The 17,122-nt window shown below is 38.7% G+C and overlaps 2 protein-coding genes across 2 annotated transcripts; both read right to left on the bottom strand.

Annotated features, from left to right (window-relative positions):
- Positions 1-291: 291 nt before the first annotated feature.
- On the bottom strand, positions 292-4,446 carry LOC125381486. The gene is made up of 6 exons (XM_048398055.1): positions 4,408-4,446; positions 2,816-2,893; positions 1,961-2,305; positions 1,562-1,645; positions 1,075-1,191; positions 292-581 (listed from the first exon to the last, which is right to left on the bottom strand). The coding sequence occupies exons 2-6, from the start codon at positions 2,868-2,870 to the stop codon at positions 529-531; spliced, it is 654 nt and encodes a 217-aa protein (XP_048254012.1). The 5' UTR covers positions 2,871-2,893; positions 4,408-4,446; the 3' UTR covers positions 292-528.
- A 1,166-nt stretch (positions 4,447-5,612) lies between these two features.
- LOC124119244 lies at positions 5,613-15,633 on the bottom strand. Its single transcript, XM_046481687.2, has 6 exons — positions 15,562-15,633; positions 13,925-14,000; positions 12,900-13,244; positions 7,924-7,980; positions 7,597-7,713; positions 5,613-7,162 (listed from the first exon to the last, which is right to left on the bottom strand). Exons 1-6 carry the CDS (start codon positions 15,604-15,606, stop codon positions 6,843-6,845), a joined length of 960 nt encoding a protein of 319 aa, XP_046337643.2. The 5' UTR covers positions 15,607-15,633; the 3' UTR covers positions 5,613-6,842.
- Positions 15,634-17,122: the final 1,489 nt, after the last annotated feature.

Below are 17,122 nucleotides of genomic sequence, written 5' to 3'. Positions count from 1 at the left end.
GTCACGTAACTTTTGAAAAGTTATTTTGCAAAATTAGATAACATGTAAACTTGTATCTTGTTTGAACCGTCCCATACTACGTTGCATCACTGCCTGTCCTCTGAATGACATCTCATGTTGTACTTGTATTGTATATGTATATGTGCTTCTAATACCGTGGACCACAGCCTGAAATTAATGAAGTTCAGTTCAGCTAGGCAGAAAACAGTCGCCGGAACACTGGCAACTTGAAATCCAAAAACACAACTACGATACCATGGATACCATCAAATAACCATTTGTTGTGTTTCATTTTCAGCCACCATCAAATATTGGTGTATACTTTCTCTAGCCGGGTAGTTTATATGCATATATTGTTTTCCAAAATGACGTGTACATTTAGTCTAAGTTTGTGAACGGCTGCACTGTTTAGTCAGTAGTCGCCTTGCACTCATTAAACATGCAAATTCAGCATTGATGTGTTTCAAAGCACTCCTACAAGCAAAACTCATTGACATGTTTGTACTGGCAACAGTTAGACCGTCTCAGTCACTGTCTGGCCTGCTGTGGTCTTGCTTGAGATCCTGCTGTGGTTTTATCATCTGCAACAGATCAAATAATTGTCAGTGTACTTAGGCTTTAAAAGCTAAAACACTACGTCCGATCTCAGAGTTGGACATTATGAATCGTACGTTACCAACTTGTATCATCAGACAGCTTGTAAACAGATAATATTTTACAGTTCCCTGCAGTCAAAAGCTGTCAAAATCACCAAAACTATGAACGGGACAAAGCGGAATGTAAATGTATCATTTTAAAAAATGTTTCACTTTTCTGAATTCGTACATATGGCGCAGATGTACATGTTAAACGATGACTATTGTTTTTCAACAGTTGAATATTTCTTTGTTCTGCGCAATTTGATGACCCACTCACTCACTGCCCAACCCACGTCCTCCCAAGCGAAAACTTTAGTTTATAAAAGAATTGATTGTTATGTCTGTTACCGGAAACGAACTCTTCTCGATCATTTAAGTAACATAATCTATTGCATTGTCAAGTATATTTCATCATATATACTGTGAAGTCTTTTACCGGGTCCAGCTGTGAGGCGACTCCTCGCAAACAAGATTATGGTGCTGCCTATGACAAGGGTGAGACAACAGGCAGTTCCACACATGGTTAGGATAAAGGCATGGGTTGCCGGATATTCTGCGACAAAAGAATAAATAATAGAGGGGTGTGTGTTGAAGATGAAATATGATTTTTGATCTGTATAAAACTTATATGTGCAATTTAGTTCCATATTTTTTCACTTAAAAAAGATTGATATACAGTGTCATTTGTAATGCAATAACACATAATGTACACTGTTATGTCATCATGTCGTACGTGCCACAGTAACTCATATATACACTTGTATATGTACACAATATTCCAATGTACCCAGGCGCCCTGTGTGTCAACGCCATAACATAAACATGACAATTGAAAGGAAGAATATTAAAACTAGACTGGCTTTTAAACGCTTCTTTGCACGTTTGGCCATAAATACTTGAATCTCGGGAAAACTTTAACAAACCTTTGTTTTCTGTCATAGCTTCTGTAGTTGTAGTTGTCTTGCTAACGATGGATGTTGTCTGGGGTTGGGTGGTTGTACTCCCGTCTGTGACAAGAACCATAATGTTATAAGGACAAACTGAAGATATAAAAGTATCTTGTAAGTATATTGACAAGAGCGTGAACTGTAGGCATTAAAACTAGACCAAACTTTACCAAACCTGACCACATCTACATAAAGAACCCACCGATTTGACCTTATTAAGTAATTCATGAAATACATTCGGTATTCACCAGCAGTACATTTATTGGGATTTCGGAAATCGTGATATTATATGTTTCAGACATGGATTGTTTTAGTACAATAATACTTGTGTTATATATATAACATTTACTTGGTCTTCCGCGACGAATTACATACCAGTGACTGGCTTGACCACCCTTACTGTCAGATTATTACTAGAATCCTCCCCTAGACCACACCTCCACACAGATCCCTCATCCAGTGTAGAGTTGATGGTGAGGATCACGTTGTGTCGGATCAGGGTTGCATCCACAGAGATCCGTCCTGACACAGACCGGAACTCCTCGTGATCAATGTTCTTGTCAAGCATCTCAAACTGGTAATTCCTATTTGTTTGAAAAATCCGGACCCAGTTCCTGTACCACAATGCAGTTCCTATGGTGTGATCGTGTCTACACGATAAAGTACACGGTTGCCCTTCTATAGCTTGTGTAGATTTAAGGCGGTACTTCAACGAAGATGCTGTGCGAAAAACACAAAAGGCATGTGTACCTATTGTTCTATGCTTGATAACTGTAACAATTGACTCGCGATATAAACTCATAATCAGTTTCCTCTACAGCAAAGATAAATTGGGTTTGACGTTTAAAGCGACGAACATGTGTGTGCGTGTGCGTGCGTGGCTGCGTCACTGCTTGTACTGGTCCTGGACTAATGTCTGTTTTGTAATGCGAACCCACTGAGATACCATGCCGCAGTTTAACTTGGACTCCGCCCAGACACGATATACTGACTCCGAGCCGACCAGTCCTTGTTTTAGCCCCTTAATGCCGAGCGCCTGGCAAGGTAACAAGTACCATCTTTCGACGTCTTTGGGTATGACGCGGCCAGGCGATCGAACCACTTACCTTCCACTCTCTTAGATGCTCTGTACTCGAGAACACGGAGACCGTCTGTTCTATGAAATAGGTCAACTCTCCTCAAAGTAGAAATCCAGGAAATAAGTAAAGAATTTCCACCCATGCAACTTACCTTCAATTGTCCTCATTATGACCAAAGATATGACTGAGAGCTTGTATATATCCATCAGTATCTGTTACTTCATGGGATCTGGGAAATAGAGCCAATAGTAAGTATACAATTTGAAAATGAGTTACATTTTAATATGCATTTATTGAAAAACTTAATGCATTAAAAATTTTAATTCAACCCATCCTAGCGATTCTAAGTCAGAAGACGTTACCAGTACCAGTTGTCGTAGGAGCTTATACTAAACAGAGACATCGTGAGAACCTGATGCTTTCGGAAGAAGAGCCAACGAATCCGGCGTCAACATATTGAGTGATGTCTCCGACTTAAACCATGTTAATGTTGATATCTCATATTTCTTTAATTTTGCATCATCACCAATAGTTCCGTCAGTTTTACTGGAACAAAATGCACATTCAGAATGGCTTGTGAATTCCTGGCTCAGAATCAACTCCAAAAACAATATCATTACCTCATCATAAATGTTAACGAGGGAAATTGGTTATCGTACAATAAAACACCGCTGAGAGTATAAACTACTATGGGCGCAAAACACTGCAGGGAGATATGCGATATCAGCATTATTACAGCCTATTTAAGGTTGTTGATAAAGTTCACAAGCTTGAAAATATTTCCCCGTATTCAGTTAATAACTCCTGAATACAGTCCGATCTCATTTTATGAACAGGTGAGTTACGTTTAACGGAATAAAAGAGAAAATATGCCAAGAGGATAATTGACAGCCAAATTGACATTTTCTCCAAATAGAGACTGTCATATCTCGCCCACGTTTGGGTCCGATCGTTGACCATTGCGTTTATCTGCGTTGTCCAACTACATCTCGATTACAGTAGGACTAGATCAAATTTCAAAACACAGTAGGTCTATCTAAATAAACAACGCCTCGTTCTACCCCGGTCTAACCCAGATGGGATTCCACACAAAAAGTACTTGTATAACCCTAACTTTACTACATTGTAACATTTGACCCCTTTCCAACAGGCATTGACTCTTCATCCTTTCGGCAATGGGAGTCGTGCCAATTTACATTCATCAGATGGGTGCAGTACATGATAAAGACGACCAGGTGTCAGACTTCTATTTCGTAGTAAATCTTAAATAAATATGAGTATACATAACGATACAATGTACATACAGGCTATTGATCACCAGCAACCAACGTTTGGCGCCATATTAACTTTGCTAAGAAAGTGTAAACCCAAATGTAGTATATGGTACATAGATGTGACATACTGCTTCTTATTGTGCTGTTGACGGATTTTGACAAATTATTATTTATGTATAACATTTGCTTGTCACGATATGGCTGACATACTGCCGATGTGACTGTAAATGTTACCTCATTCACTCACTATTCAACATGAAAAGACATCCACATAAATGTTATACATTTGCATCACCAGACATAATCATATTTCAAGGCACCCAAACAATCGTTCGTTTTACCTTAACTTCTCTATTCACATGGATAATAAGTAATGTTTGATATTTGGCCTACCATTATTATTTTATGTAACAATAATCAAACATCGCTTGTCACATCTCATACCGCACAGATAAAACATTATACTTACTGGCGTCGACACTGTTCGTGACTGATTGAACTGGATATTTAGATACACCTGCAGATAAACCTACGAGATTTATGACTTACATGTGACGGATATGGAAACCAAATAGCAAACAATACCTTGTGTCTGCTTTGACAATAGTATCTGCTGTTATTCATGTATTTGTGTTAAAAGCTCTGTACTCATCAAGTTGTGGATTCAGAATTTCATCGATTTAGAACTACATGGGGATACATTTATACTGTGAATTATTTAAGACATGCTTGAAGAATAATTTGTTTGTTGGTATATGAGATAACTGCGCGATAAATCGCAAAGAACAATAAACAGCGAAGCGTGGTTTATTTCACGATAATGACGTCTTTGTTTGCAGATTCGAACATGCCCTCGCCTGTCGATAACCTTTTCAGGGAAGTGTCTAGTGAGTAGTTCACCATAGATGTAGCTGGGCAATGCTGAAACGATTGCATCCCAAAGTGGAAGACAAATGGCAATCGGTACTGGGAGAGAAGGTACAGATAATCGACGTGAGGATTATGATAATATCCGGGAAATACCGGGAAATACCTTAACTGAAACCCCCTGTTCATAAAAAGGTAGTTGTCCGACATTGTTGGAGGGGGGGGGGGGGGGGGGGGGGGGTATTCAGGGAGTCATCATTATTTAAACACAGTACATATGTGTAAGGCTTGTACACTGTATTAACATCCTCAAAGAGGTTGTACATACTGTAAAAATCTCATGTTAGAAATAAACGACTCGTAGTCGTTGTTTATCGTAAAATTAATTACTGCATGGGGAATATACCACACGGGGCTTCGCCTCTCATGGTTTATTCTCCCTGCAGTCTTTCATTGTACGATAAACAACAACCACGAGTCGTTTATTTCTTAAGTAAGGATCGCGATATGGCTGCTATATTGCCGATGCGATGTAAAATTATAACTCACTCACTCACTCTTAAGTAAGGCGTGACATAAGCAGCATCAGCATCGCCGGACATCTGTGTACGACATGTATTGAGGAATTGTACCCATCATGGGATTCACACTTCGGCTCGTGTTCACTACAGTTGTGGAGGTGAAGAAGGTCTATGGTCAAAGACTGGAAGGACAAACAAATAACCACGTAAAAGTTGTAACAGTTGTATTCTGAAACAAAGTTCACAGTACTGATACAAAATGGAAGGATAATAAGCTTTGAATCGAATAGAGACAAAATAGTATGCTATTACAATGGACTATATTGTGAACGTATCATGTCAATGAGGACAATATTGAAAATAAAGAAACTTTAGTAAAAACTCATTCGAAAAATGATGAAAAGTGGAATTAAAAGTAAACGAAAGCCCCGGTTCTTACTGAAAATGTAGTGTGTATATATGTCTATCGAACTTTAGTTATTGTTGCCTATATACCTATATACTACGATGTGATCAATCCAACGGCATAGATGTGTCAATCAGTTGATTGCACACACATTCCACACTGATTCATTAACACGGCGTTATGCAAACAAAGAGTACAAAACCGAGTGTTCTCTTGTCCTTGGAAACAAAAGCGACTTTCTAAATTTGCTGCGCCATGACGTCCTTTTATCTGCCAGAATCAGATGGTGATGTGAATCCCTCATGTTGATCCTTGGTTTGTACGCAACATACTCACAATCCGACATTCCCAAATGGGAAACGACCTGTATCACTTTGACCTTACGTGACTAATTATTGTCACGCGATGTTTATCTCATTTACCCACTCTCACTGAATTTATTTTTTACAACATAGAATTGTGTTGCATTTGAGCAAATGAGGTGAAGTGAAATGGGGGTTAAAGTCGCATTCAAGAGAATGTCACTTATGCAGCGACGTGCATGCACATGTGTGTGTTTCCGGTGAAGATCCGGGTAGAGTATCGGTCTTCGGCAACCCATGCTTGCCGTAAAAGGCGACTAACGGGATCGGGTGGTTAGGCTCGCTGACTTGGTTTGATGCATGGCATCGTTTCCGAATCGCCTAGCCCGCCTAGCCCAAATGCTCATGATGAAAAGCACTGGATTGTATGGTTCAGACTCGATTATTTACAGACCGCCGTCACATTGGTGGAATATTGCTGAGTGCGGAGACGTGTGTGTGGCTACTAGTACTGGAGTACCAGCCCATCGCGATTTCATTTAACATGGATAGACTTTGTTCTTTCCCTTTAGAGCTGAGCACCAGGCAGGGTAACAAGTACCCTCTTTAGGCCTATTCTGAAATGACGCGACAAGGATATCGAACCTCCCACCTTCTGTTGAGAAAATGAAAACAACGTAATACTCGTCACAACTTGACAGACAAGTTTTAAAAAACAATTACACTTGGATAAAGACATGATACAACGAAATCGTATGCTTTAAAAGTGTTATTCTGAACAGTGCTTGAAAGGGACATATATGCATTATTAGATTATCGATCCCTGCTCGTCAACCATCTTCTTAACTGCTGGCACCTTTAAGTTACAGGGCTGAGGACCTGCATCTCCTGGATACTGCCCCCATGTGGGCTTTATCGGCTTACAAGCCACGCTGTATATTGGTTGTGGGTGATCTTGACTGCTCCTGGCTGACTTCTTGACCTGACTGTACTGTGTTTCTGGCTGAAAACTCTCAGTTAAATCATAAGCTTCCAGGTTCAGTGTCTGCATTTGAGATTCTGGTATCAGTGACAATGTCTGTGTCCTCGGAGTCCTGATTGTCATGTCGTCCCGAGAAGGCAAAGCAGCTGTAAAATAAATATGATCAAGTTGCTTAGACAGACTCCTCAATAATCAATAATTAGATAAACAATATAGGAAAACATTAGGAAAATATCGTCAGTTTATTTCAAATGACAGGTCTACAGCCTCAAAGGACAATGATATGAAAGATGCTCTTTTCAACCCATTTCAGGCATAGTGTACCTAATTCAAATCTGGAAATACTGAGCTCTAATCATTTGATACGTGCCATTTATGTGCACATGTTTGATATTGGTTGTTTCTTCTGCCTCGGGGGAGTGGGCCAATTGTATTTAGCGTCAATGGCAGTTATATGCCACTACAACGCTTCATACGTCATAGAGATTGGACCAGACAAGTTACAACTTTGGAGTACGATTATATGCACCCACAGACCATATTTAGGTGCATATGTTGAGGTGTTGAGATCGTTCATTACCTTGACTTTCCGACTTACGTTGTCCTACCACGCAGCTCCAGATCAGTGCAGTGAGAGTGATTATGACCAGCAGTGCTCCCCCTAGAGAAGCCGTGGCAAGAGGAGGTAGGGATGAATCTGAAACAAGCCGCAGTGTCTCTAGATGTACGTTAGGCTACTGCTTGCTTTACAGTATGTCATACTTTGCGTACAGAACTGTTTGCTGAACCAAATATAGCATCAACAAGCTAAACTATGATGCTTTGCTAAGGTGGTCAACGATCTTTGTGACTTTATTTACTGTATAAAACTATCAATACAAATTTATAAACATTCAACAACGATTACCTTCAGCCATGACATCATTATAGTTGCCACTAGTCCCTGGGCTGCCGGTCGATGAACCTTATATGAAGCAAAACACTGTGGTAAAAATATATTGCTAAGAGTTAACGATACAACTAATGTATTGTTTATCCCTTGTTAATACTTCCATGAAAAACACTAAAACACTAAAACATGATACACATCTATCTGTTGTGCACCTGAATGTGTTAATGAAGCCGTTCATTCAACGTACATCCCCAGCAGCGTGAGTATTTTATTCTTGTGAATTATTATTAGTTTCTTTTTGGACTTCGTAGTTAAATAGTCATGTATTTCTCAAAAGTCATATACGTTTACTGTCGAAATATTGCATGGCCCTTAACGCACAGGAAAATATTAAGGATAACAAGTGTGATATTTTGTATTGATCAATTGTGTACTTCAACAGAATCTCATGCATCAAATTACAACTGTGACCAGTGATCTGGGTTTCGGAGTTTTGTTGACGGAACTATAGGTCAGTATAGAGAAACATATATCTATCATAATATTGTTACGTCCGGCACTCTGATTCTTTTTCCGGATTCGAGATATTTCTCAATCAAATATTTGGATGTTTTATATATCTACCCCCACCAGTAATTAAAGCTGACCAAGATGTTGTCAATATCCCTGTCCTGTATTCTCTTTGAATCATCAGTGAAGCTATTGTGTCCGCATATAATTTCAAGTAAGCGCCATTTAATGCAGAATGCATTGTAATGCAATGCAGTAATAAGATCACGATATTCACACATGCACATGACATGGTTGTTGAGTACCCTATTATTAAGATAAAATATAACGTTACAACAGAAGTCTATGGCAAACGATTTGGTTCTTTGTTCAATCAATCTTTCAATCAATCTTTCTTACAGAAATACTAAAAGGCCATAGGCCTATAGTACGTGTCTTTGTGGATAGTGGATGGACATATTGATTTCTACTTATTTAAGTCACTCATCTTGTCATTTCTACAATCCATCGCATGGAATATATACGCAGTCAAAGGCTTCAGAACATTGATACTTGTAGAAGATATCATTCATTAAACTTAAATATATTTGGAAATTAGTACATTGATGGGTGTAGGTATATAATTCGTAAATTCTGATAAAATGGACAAAAGAGAACAAAATGGTACTCATCTATAATGTACATTATGTATATCTACCTTTCATGTTTATAGTTATATTTATTCCCAAATGTAGATAGTTTGTACCCTGCCCTACGAGGGTGTTCTGTACAATAAAAATTCTTGATTCTTGACTTTTGATTCCTCTATTAGCTGTAGATTACACATTTTACATAATCTAATTCCTTTTGGGATTTTGGAATATCTTCCCGTTTCCATATTTAATTCATGTTATGAGCATCTGAATCTAGAAAATGCAATTCTATATTTGTACAAGAGTGGTTTTAAAAAGATATTCTGCAGTTATAAACTGTGTTTTAAATAAACTCAAGTACTGACATTTTGACGTTAAAGCTAACAAACAATTCCACTTTTGTATGTACGTATCTTAGAGCCTTTGTGTACACAATTTAACAAAATGTTCAGGACAATCTAAATTTTGACTTTGCCAAGCATAACCTGAGCCTAAATCATCACTGAGCTTTTTAACCGACGGAACCCAGTTTTGCTTTCCATTTTTGTCATACAATACCATCATTTCATAACACTTTCTTGGGTATCTATCATATGGCAACCTTAATAACCTTAACCAATACTACATTGGGGGTGTTTATCTTCACTCCTAAATACCTTTTGCATGCATATACATGCACCCTTTCATTCAAATCTAGCTGATGTACACCCCAACCTCAGCCCCATATAGTAGAATTGGCTTTATTTTGTGTAAAAAAATTTAAAATAGATTAAAATTTATACTCTCAATAGATCTGAGACGTTTTTGTACCCTATAAAGACTATTCTTTGCTTGCGTTGCAGCCTGTATTGAATGGAAATTCCAAGATAATTTTATAGAAAAATGTACTCCCAAATATTTATAACTTGTAACTTTCTTTGTAAAACCATTTCTCCCTTTTTGATAACATACCGCCGTTTTTTAACACAATAACTTTGTTCTTTTTTTGTGTTAACACTTAAACCAAATTGTTCACAAAATTGCTCCAGCACATTTATCTGACTTTGAAGTCCGGGTACAGTACTCGGAATCATTACGACATCATCGGGAAACAGAAGCAAAAATATTTTAACACTATCTGGGTGTAGCTGTTTTTTGTTTTTCTTCTGCCAGCACGTTAATAAAGAACGTAAAGAGAAAAGGACTTAATATACATCCTTGTCGAACACTATCTGGGTACAGTACTCGGAATCATTACGACATCATCGGGAAACAGAAGCAAAAATATTTTAACACTATCTGGGTGTAGCTGTTTTTTGTTTTTCTTCTGCCAGCACGTTAATAAAGAACGTAAAGAGAAAAGGACTTAATATACATCCTTGTCGAACACTATCTGGGTACAGTACTCGGAATCATTACGACATCATCGGGAAACAGAAGCAAAAATATTTTAACACTATCTGGGTGTAGCTGTTTTTTGTTTTTCTTCTGCCAGCACGTTAATAAAGAAAGTAGAGAGTGAGTGAGTGAGTGAGTATGGTTTTACGCCGCTTTTAGCAATATTCCAGCAATATCACGGCGGGGGACACCAGAAATGGGCTTCACACATTGTACCCATGTCGGGAATCGAACCCGGGTCTTCGGCGTGACGAGCCAACGCTTTAACCACTAGGCTACCCGACCGCCCCAGAAAGTAAAGAGAAAAGGACTTAATATACATCCTTGTCGAACGCCTACATTGCATTCAAAATCTTCTGAGTACTTGCCATTACTTCTTACAGAAGCCTTTACTTGTTCATAGATACTTGATAACAGTTTCAACATCTTGCTGCTTACTCTTTGTAATTTAAGCAAGGCCCAAAGTTTATCACGGTTAACTGAGTCAAATGCTTTAGAAAAACCTTCAAAAAACGCATCCGTTTTTCCCCCATTTACTTGATAAATAACGTTGAATTAAGGAATGTAACACAAAACTGTTGTCTATAGTTGAGTACCCCTCTCTAAAACCAGCTTGTGTCTCATCTATTTTCTTAAATGATTCAGCCCAAAATACTAATCTTCTATTAATGATATCTAAGAATATTTTACTCAGTATGCTTAATAATGTGATGCCTCTGTAGCTATTGGTATCATTTACATTACCTTTGTTTGTGAAAAGGAATGATAATGCCCACTGACCAATCTTTGGGAAATTGGAATGTTCAAAAATAGCATTATACAACACTTCTAAATATGAGACAATTATATCTGATGAATTCTTAAAAAACTCGGGTATTACGTTGTCAATATCAGGAGACTTTTCTTTTTTCAATCTTTGTATATTTGAAGTGATTTCTTCTCTTGAAATAGGAAAATATAATATGTCAGCTACTAAACTAGCCTATTCACTGTTTATTTCGATGTCTTCCTGCAAATCTTCACTGTTATTGTCAAAAGAAAATAAGTCTCTCAAATGTATATTCCAGGTATCTATGTTTATGTCATTTTTATAAACCTGTCTCTTACCATCCGAGTGTTTGAGAGTAGACCAGAACGTTTCTGGATACTTTATGCTACTTTCTAGTTTTTCTCGCTGTCTCGCCTTGTATTGCCTTTTTTACTTCTGCATGTACTATTATACTTATTTCTAACCTGGTTGTAAATTGATAAGGATTCTGCATCTTTATTTTTTCTATGTATATTAAAGCACCTACATCTTTTCTTTGTGAGGAATTCACACTCAATATCAAACCATTTCTTATCTGTAATACTTCGACTAACTTTCCTTCTCATACACATATATGACTAACACAATCCTTCAACCAAACATTGCACACTCTCATTAATATCAGTTAGTGCCACTCCCATTAGTAGTAGTGGTTTATTTCAGTAAATCAGGCCACAGGCCCATTTTACAATATATATATTCAAGCATTCAAACATGTTGCGCCACAAGTGCATGTAGTAATATCAATACTAATCCGTACAAGGGTATCTGAGACCATATACATATGGTGGTAGAATTAGTAGTTTATATAATGGACAACTGCTTGCTCCTCATTTTAAGAGCAAAAAATGTAAACTTGGCAAGATTATTGATTGTGAAAGCATTACTGGTGGTAAATAAAACCTTACATTTATGCTCTGATGGAGATGTATAATAATAACTTGGCAGAAAGTTTCTTCTAAGATCGTCATAAAACGGACAAACTAAACAAACATGGTATTCTGTTTCTACACTTGGAATGATACAAAATGGACAAAGTCTTTCACACTTTGGAATACCTAACTTTCTACCCTGTGATACCATAAGATCACTGCTCGACGTGCGAAACTGTGAGAGAATAATCCTAGAAGAGTGCCACTTCCATTGATCTGTGAAGTAATTCGTGTACACTATCAGAGTAAAAAAGCATCTTGAAATTGCTCGTTCTTATCATAATCCCACACAAACTTGAACAATCACCTGTATTACTAGGTGTGTCACCTAAATGTCTAGGACATGTGACATCTGCTGATTGTAGGCTGACAGTGACAGGTAGATGCGATGATTCAGCTCTTGGTGTAATAGTAAAATCAGTACAGCAATGAAAAGATTGTGGTCAACATATAACATAATCAATGACACTGGTCCCATTATGATCTACGTACGTAAATTCACCAACATCCGAGTCAGAACCACATCTCCCATTCATTTTGTGAATGGTGGATTCAGTTACTGTTATTGTTGCTACAATGATACTCCCCTACGCGCCAGGTCCACATAGATGTCTTATCCAGTGTTTGAATTTGTGGCAATCGCGATTTGTTTCTGACATGGATTGTTTCAGTGAAATAATAATAGTGACATATTAATGACATTTACTGTGTCTCCCGCAACGAATTACATACCAGTGACTGGCTTGACCACCCTTACTGTCAGGTTATTACTACAATCCTCCTCTAGACCACACCTCCACACAGATCCCTCATCCAGTGTAGAGTTGATGGTGAGGATCACGTTGTGTCGGATCGGGGTTGCATCCACAGAGATACGTCCTGACACAGACCGGAACTCCTCGTGATCAGTGTTCCTGTCAAGCATCTCAAGTGGGAAATTCCTATTTGTTTGAAAAATCCGGACCAGGTTCCTGTACCACAGTGCAGTTCCTATGGTGTGATCGTGTCTACACGATAGAGTACATGGCTCCCCTTCTATAGCTGGTGTAGATGTAAGGCGGTACTTCAACGAAGATGCTGTGTGAAATAAATGAAAGATGTGTGTAGCTATTTGTCTGTACAATAACATATTGCTTGAATACTGTAAGTTCTGTCTAGTATGATATAAAGCAACATATCACAACGTATGTTCTGTCCAATAAAACTAACTTGATTTAGTCACGATATGGCTGAAAAATTGCCGATGTGACTATAAATATTCAATCACTCACTCACTGTCCAATAAATAAGTGTAAGTGCAGAAAATATAATCCATTAATCATATATGTATATATTATATGATATGACTGATTTCTACATACTGTAGCAAGTATTACGCTGCAATGTAATGTAACTAAAATGTTCATGTTACCAATACATATGATATTATCTTTTAATGCATGTGCACAGTGAACAGAATTTGACTGATTACAAGTATAGAATTAACACAGGTCTTGCGAAACCTGTGTGACATGAATTTCCAATATACAAGGTGAGATCATAAGGTACATGGAGGCCACCACGCCTTACGAGTTTGTAACCTTTTCACCAGAAATTCTACCAAGTTCATAAAGCGACAATTTTACACATCACGGATCTACCCCGTGGTTGTACATGATGTTATCTCAGAGTAAAATGAGAAATAACACTGTAGAGAAAACAAAACCAGACATTAACACAATGAAAAGCAACTACCTTATGTAACGCACTATACAAACCATGAACTACCAGAAGGCAAAGACAGAGAGCAGAGACCCAACGACGCCTCACCGACGTCCACCCCATCCTCAAGACCTGTTATTACAAAAGAAAATATGCGAAGACTTCGAAAGATTCAAATACGCTCTCTAATAGTTATTACATTTGATAATATAGTGGAAGTGATTTCTTCGGGTGTATAAACATTAAACATTAAAAAACCAAGATACGGGTGCGTGTCAACAAACACACACACACGCACGCACGCACGCACGCAAGCACGTGCTCATACTCATGTTTGTGACATGTTTACAAATAAAATCTGTTGCAACAGATATATCATGGTTTTCTTTTGGACAAGAATGTTGCAATAACATTGATTTGTTTACAGGAGGACAATCTATTTTATTGTTATTTGAAAGAATGAAATTTTTTTTACTCCGTATCCAGCAATATAACAGCTGTGTCAAGAAGGAGGGGTGTGTGTGTAAATAAAGGCAGACCAGTGTTTGACAGCATATGCAACGATTCTACTTGGGGTGAGCCAGTGAGTGAGTTGGGTTTAACGACGCTTTGGACAGTAGTCCAGTGATATCACGGCGCGGGAGGAAAGTATTCCAGTGATATCACGGAAGGAGGAAAAAATTCCAGTGACATCACGGCGTGAAAGGAAAGTATTCCAGTGATATCAAGGCGTGGGAGGAAAGTATTCCAGTGATATCACGGAAGGAGGGAATTAAAGTATTCCAGTGACATCACGGCGTGGAAGGAAAGTATCCAGTAATATCACGGCGTGGGAGGAAAGTTTTCCAACGAGATCACGGCGTGAGAGGAAAGTATTGCAGTGATATCACGGAAGGAGGAAAGTATTGAAGTGATATCACGGAAGGAGGAAAGTATTGAAGTGATATCACGGAGGGGGGAAAGTATTGCAGTGATATCACGGAAGGAGGAAAGTATTGCAGTGATATCACGGAAGGACGAGTCTTTCAGTGATATCACGGCGTGAGAGGAAAATATTGAAGTGATATCACGGAAAGAGGAAAGTATTGAAGTGATATCACGGAAGGAGGAAAGTATTGAAGGGATATCACGGAAGGAGGAAAGTATTCCAGTGATATCAGGGAAGGAGGAAAGTATTCCAGTGATATCAGGGAAGGAGGAAAGTATTCCAGTGATATCAGGGAAGGAGGAAAGTATTGCAGTGATATCAGGGAAGGAGGAAAGTATTGCAGTGATATCACGGAAGGAGGAAAGCCCGAAATGGTGCACACCTTTACCACTTTGGTGAAACCAACGAGCACGGATATGGTGCTTAAAGACCAAGACACATTATCAGGGCGAGCCGGGATTCCATCCCACGATTATAGGTACATGTGTCTGGCATGTCCAAACGACGCAGCTCTGTACAGCGAATTGCGATACCTTAATTAGACGACTGTGCCATTCGTGCCCTGGAAGCAGAAATAGTTTTACTTTCAACAGGCACCAAGGAACGGGTGGTCTGACTCGGTAAATTGATCTGTTTGCTGTCATCGTATCCCACGGCATGAATCCTTGTTCGTTATATCATTCACAGTATTGTCTGGTCCATACTAAATTATATACATATAGCTTCAATATTACTCAGTGCAGCGTTAAACAAAACATTCCTTACCTTGCGTTGTTGGTGCATCGAAGTGGCAAGACCTGCGACAATCATGCAGTCGAGAACGCGATGTTATTGAACTCCACCAATGTAAAGTGTGCAATTTGTATATAATGTCAACAAATATAATTCCGTACATGACCTTATTATAAGTATTATCATTCATGAATACTGCACACGTGTGAAACTTTCCTTGCTGATATGTTTGAGGGAGCGGTATCTACTTCCTCATATACGATGTGCATATTTACGGGGTAATATCGTTTTCAAAATATCAATTTATGTCATACAATAAATATTGCACAGTGAAACCTCATGCCTTGAAATCTCAGTAAGGTAACCATAATTCCTGAAACAAATTGTTATATGTTTACAGGTGAATCAAAAATCAGATTCAGTCGTATCATTTGTATTGTTATGTGTCATACCAGTGGTGTGCCTTTTAATGTTGTTGGTCACGTCGTTGGTGATGTTTTCACCATAACAAATGTATGCACCCCTTATATGAGACCCCTCTGAGATGTTTCAAATGCCAAATATACGTCCATGGTGTGAATATTTGCACAAAATCTATTTCATTTGTTCAGTGCAGTGATTATTTGTTTCTTTATTTCTTTGTTTAACGCCGCCGCAATCAGCAATTTTCCAGCTGTATGACGGCGGTCTGTAAAAATATCAAGTCTGGAAAGACAATTCAGTAAATGCCATCATGAGCATCGATCTACACGACATTGCAGAGAAAATACTCATGTACCGGGGGCCTGTTCAGGAAATCACATATCTTCTGGAAACAACAAGGAACATTTACATAATTAAGTTCACAAGGACATCAGTGTTGCTGCTGCAAAAACACTTGTCCAAACCCAAGAGCCAAATGAAACTTACGCATCCGTCACTAGGACACCCTCTGACCACTGCGCTGAAATTAAGCTCTTCGCTAATATCCACTTTGTCAATAAACTGCCAAAGAGACTTGACATGGGTGAAAACGGATACTCCTCACCAAATCAAATTGCCTAATAAGTTTGGATCACTAGAGGACATGGGTGTGTCCGAAAATATCCATCATAGGGCACATAGTTTGTCCTCAACAAAATTGCAAGCTAGATGCCTGATCAAACATGAAGTAGGGTAGATTTGATCTATAAACTTATCAGGTACTGAACCTTATCTCAAGTTAAGATACATAAATATAAACTGCACTCACGTCTCACAACGACCCACGCCGTGGGTATGCTACAAACAGGAATGGCGCAATACGAAGTTGCCAGATATTTTATTATTCACCGAAACACAATGTCATCTCTTTGGAGACGTTATCTACAGCAGGGCAACACCCTTGACTTGCCACGGGACGGTTGTCACGCAAACAAGACAACCATATTTGGTTGGTGCACCTACGAAATCGATACCAACCTGCCACATTAGCAACTAGGTTAATTCCGGGTTTGAGACCAATTAGTTGCACAACCGGTTGAGGGAGCAGAAACTCCGCCCCAGCCTCCAGCGACTCGCTCAATTTTGCTTTCACGTCCCCCTCAGGCACGACTAGCTTGGTGCAGACAGCATC

Source organism: Haliotis rufescens, unplaced genomic scaffold (genome assembly GCF_023055435.1).
Source record: "Haliotis rufescens isolate VD_foot unplaced genomic scaffold, xgHalRufe1.0.p SCAF_18, whole genome shotgun sequence".
Lineage (NCBI taxonomy): Eukaryota > Metazoa > Mollusca > Gastropoda > Lepetellida > Haliotidae > Haliotis > Haliotis rufescens.
The sequence above is the reverse complement of the archived record's forward strand: the minus strand, read 5'-3'. Positions and strand labels throughout refer to the sequence as shown.

Coding starts and splice junctions, on each gene's coding strand:
- LOC124119244 (XM_046481687.2), bottom strand. CDS start 15,606: ATGATTGTCGCAGGTCTTGCCACTTCGATGCACCAACAACGCAAG. Junction 14,001..15,561: donor CGATGCACCAACAACGCAAG/GTAAGGAATGTT, acceptor TTGTAATAACAG/GTCTTGAGGATGGGGTGGAC. Junction 7,981..12,899: donor GGTGGTCAAGCCAGTCACTG/GTATGTAATTCG, acceptor GCTTCATATAAG/GTTCATCGACCGGCAGCCCA.
- LOC125381486 (XM_048398055.1), bottom strand. CDS start 2,870: ATGGATATATACAAGCTCTCAGTCATATCTTTGGTCATAATGAGGACA. Junction 1,646..1,960: donor GGTGGTCAAGCCAGTCACTG/GTATGTAATTCG, acceptor TTCTTGTCACAG/ACGGGAGTACAACCACCCAA. Junction 1,192..1,561: donor AGCTATGACAGAAAACAAAG/GTTTGTTAAAGT, acceptor CTTTTGTCGCAG/AATATCCGGCAACCCATGCC.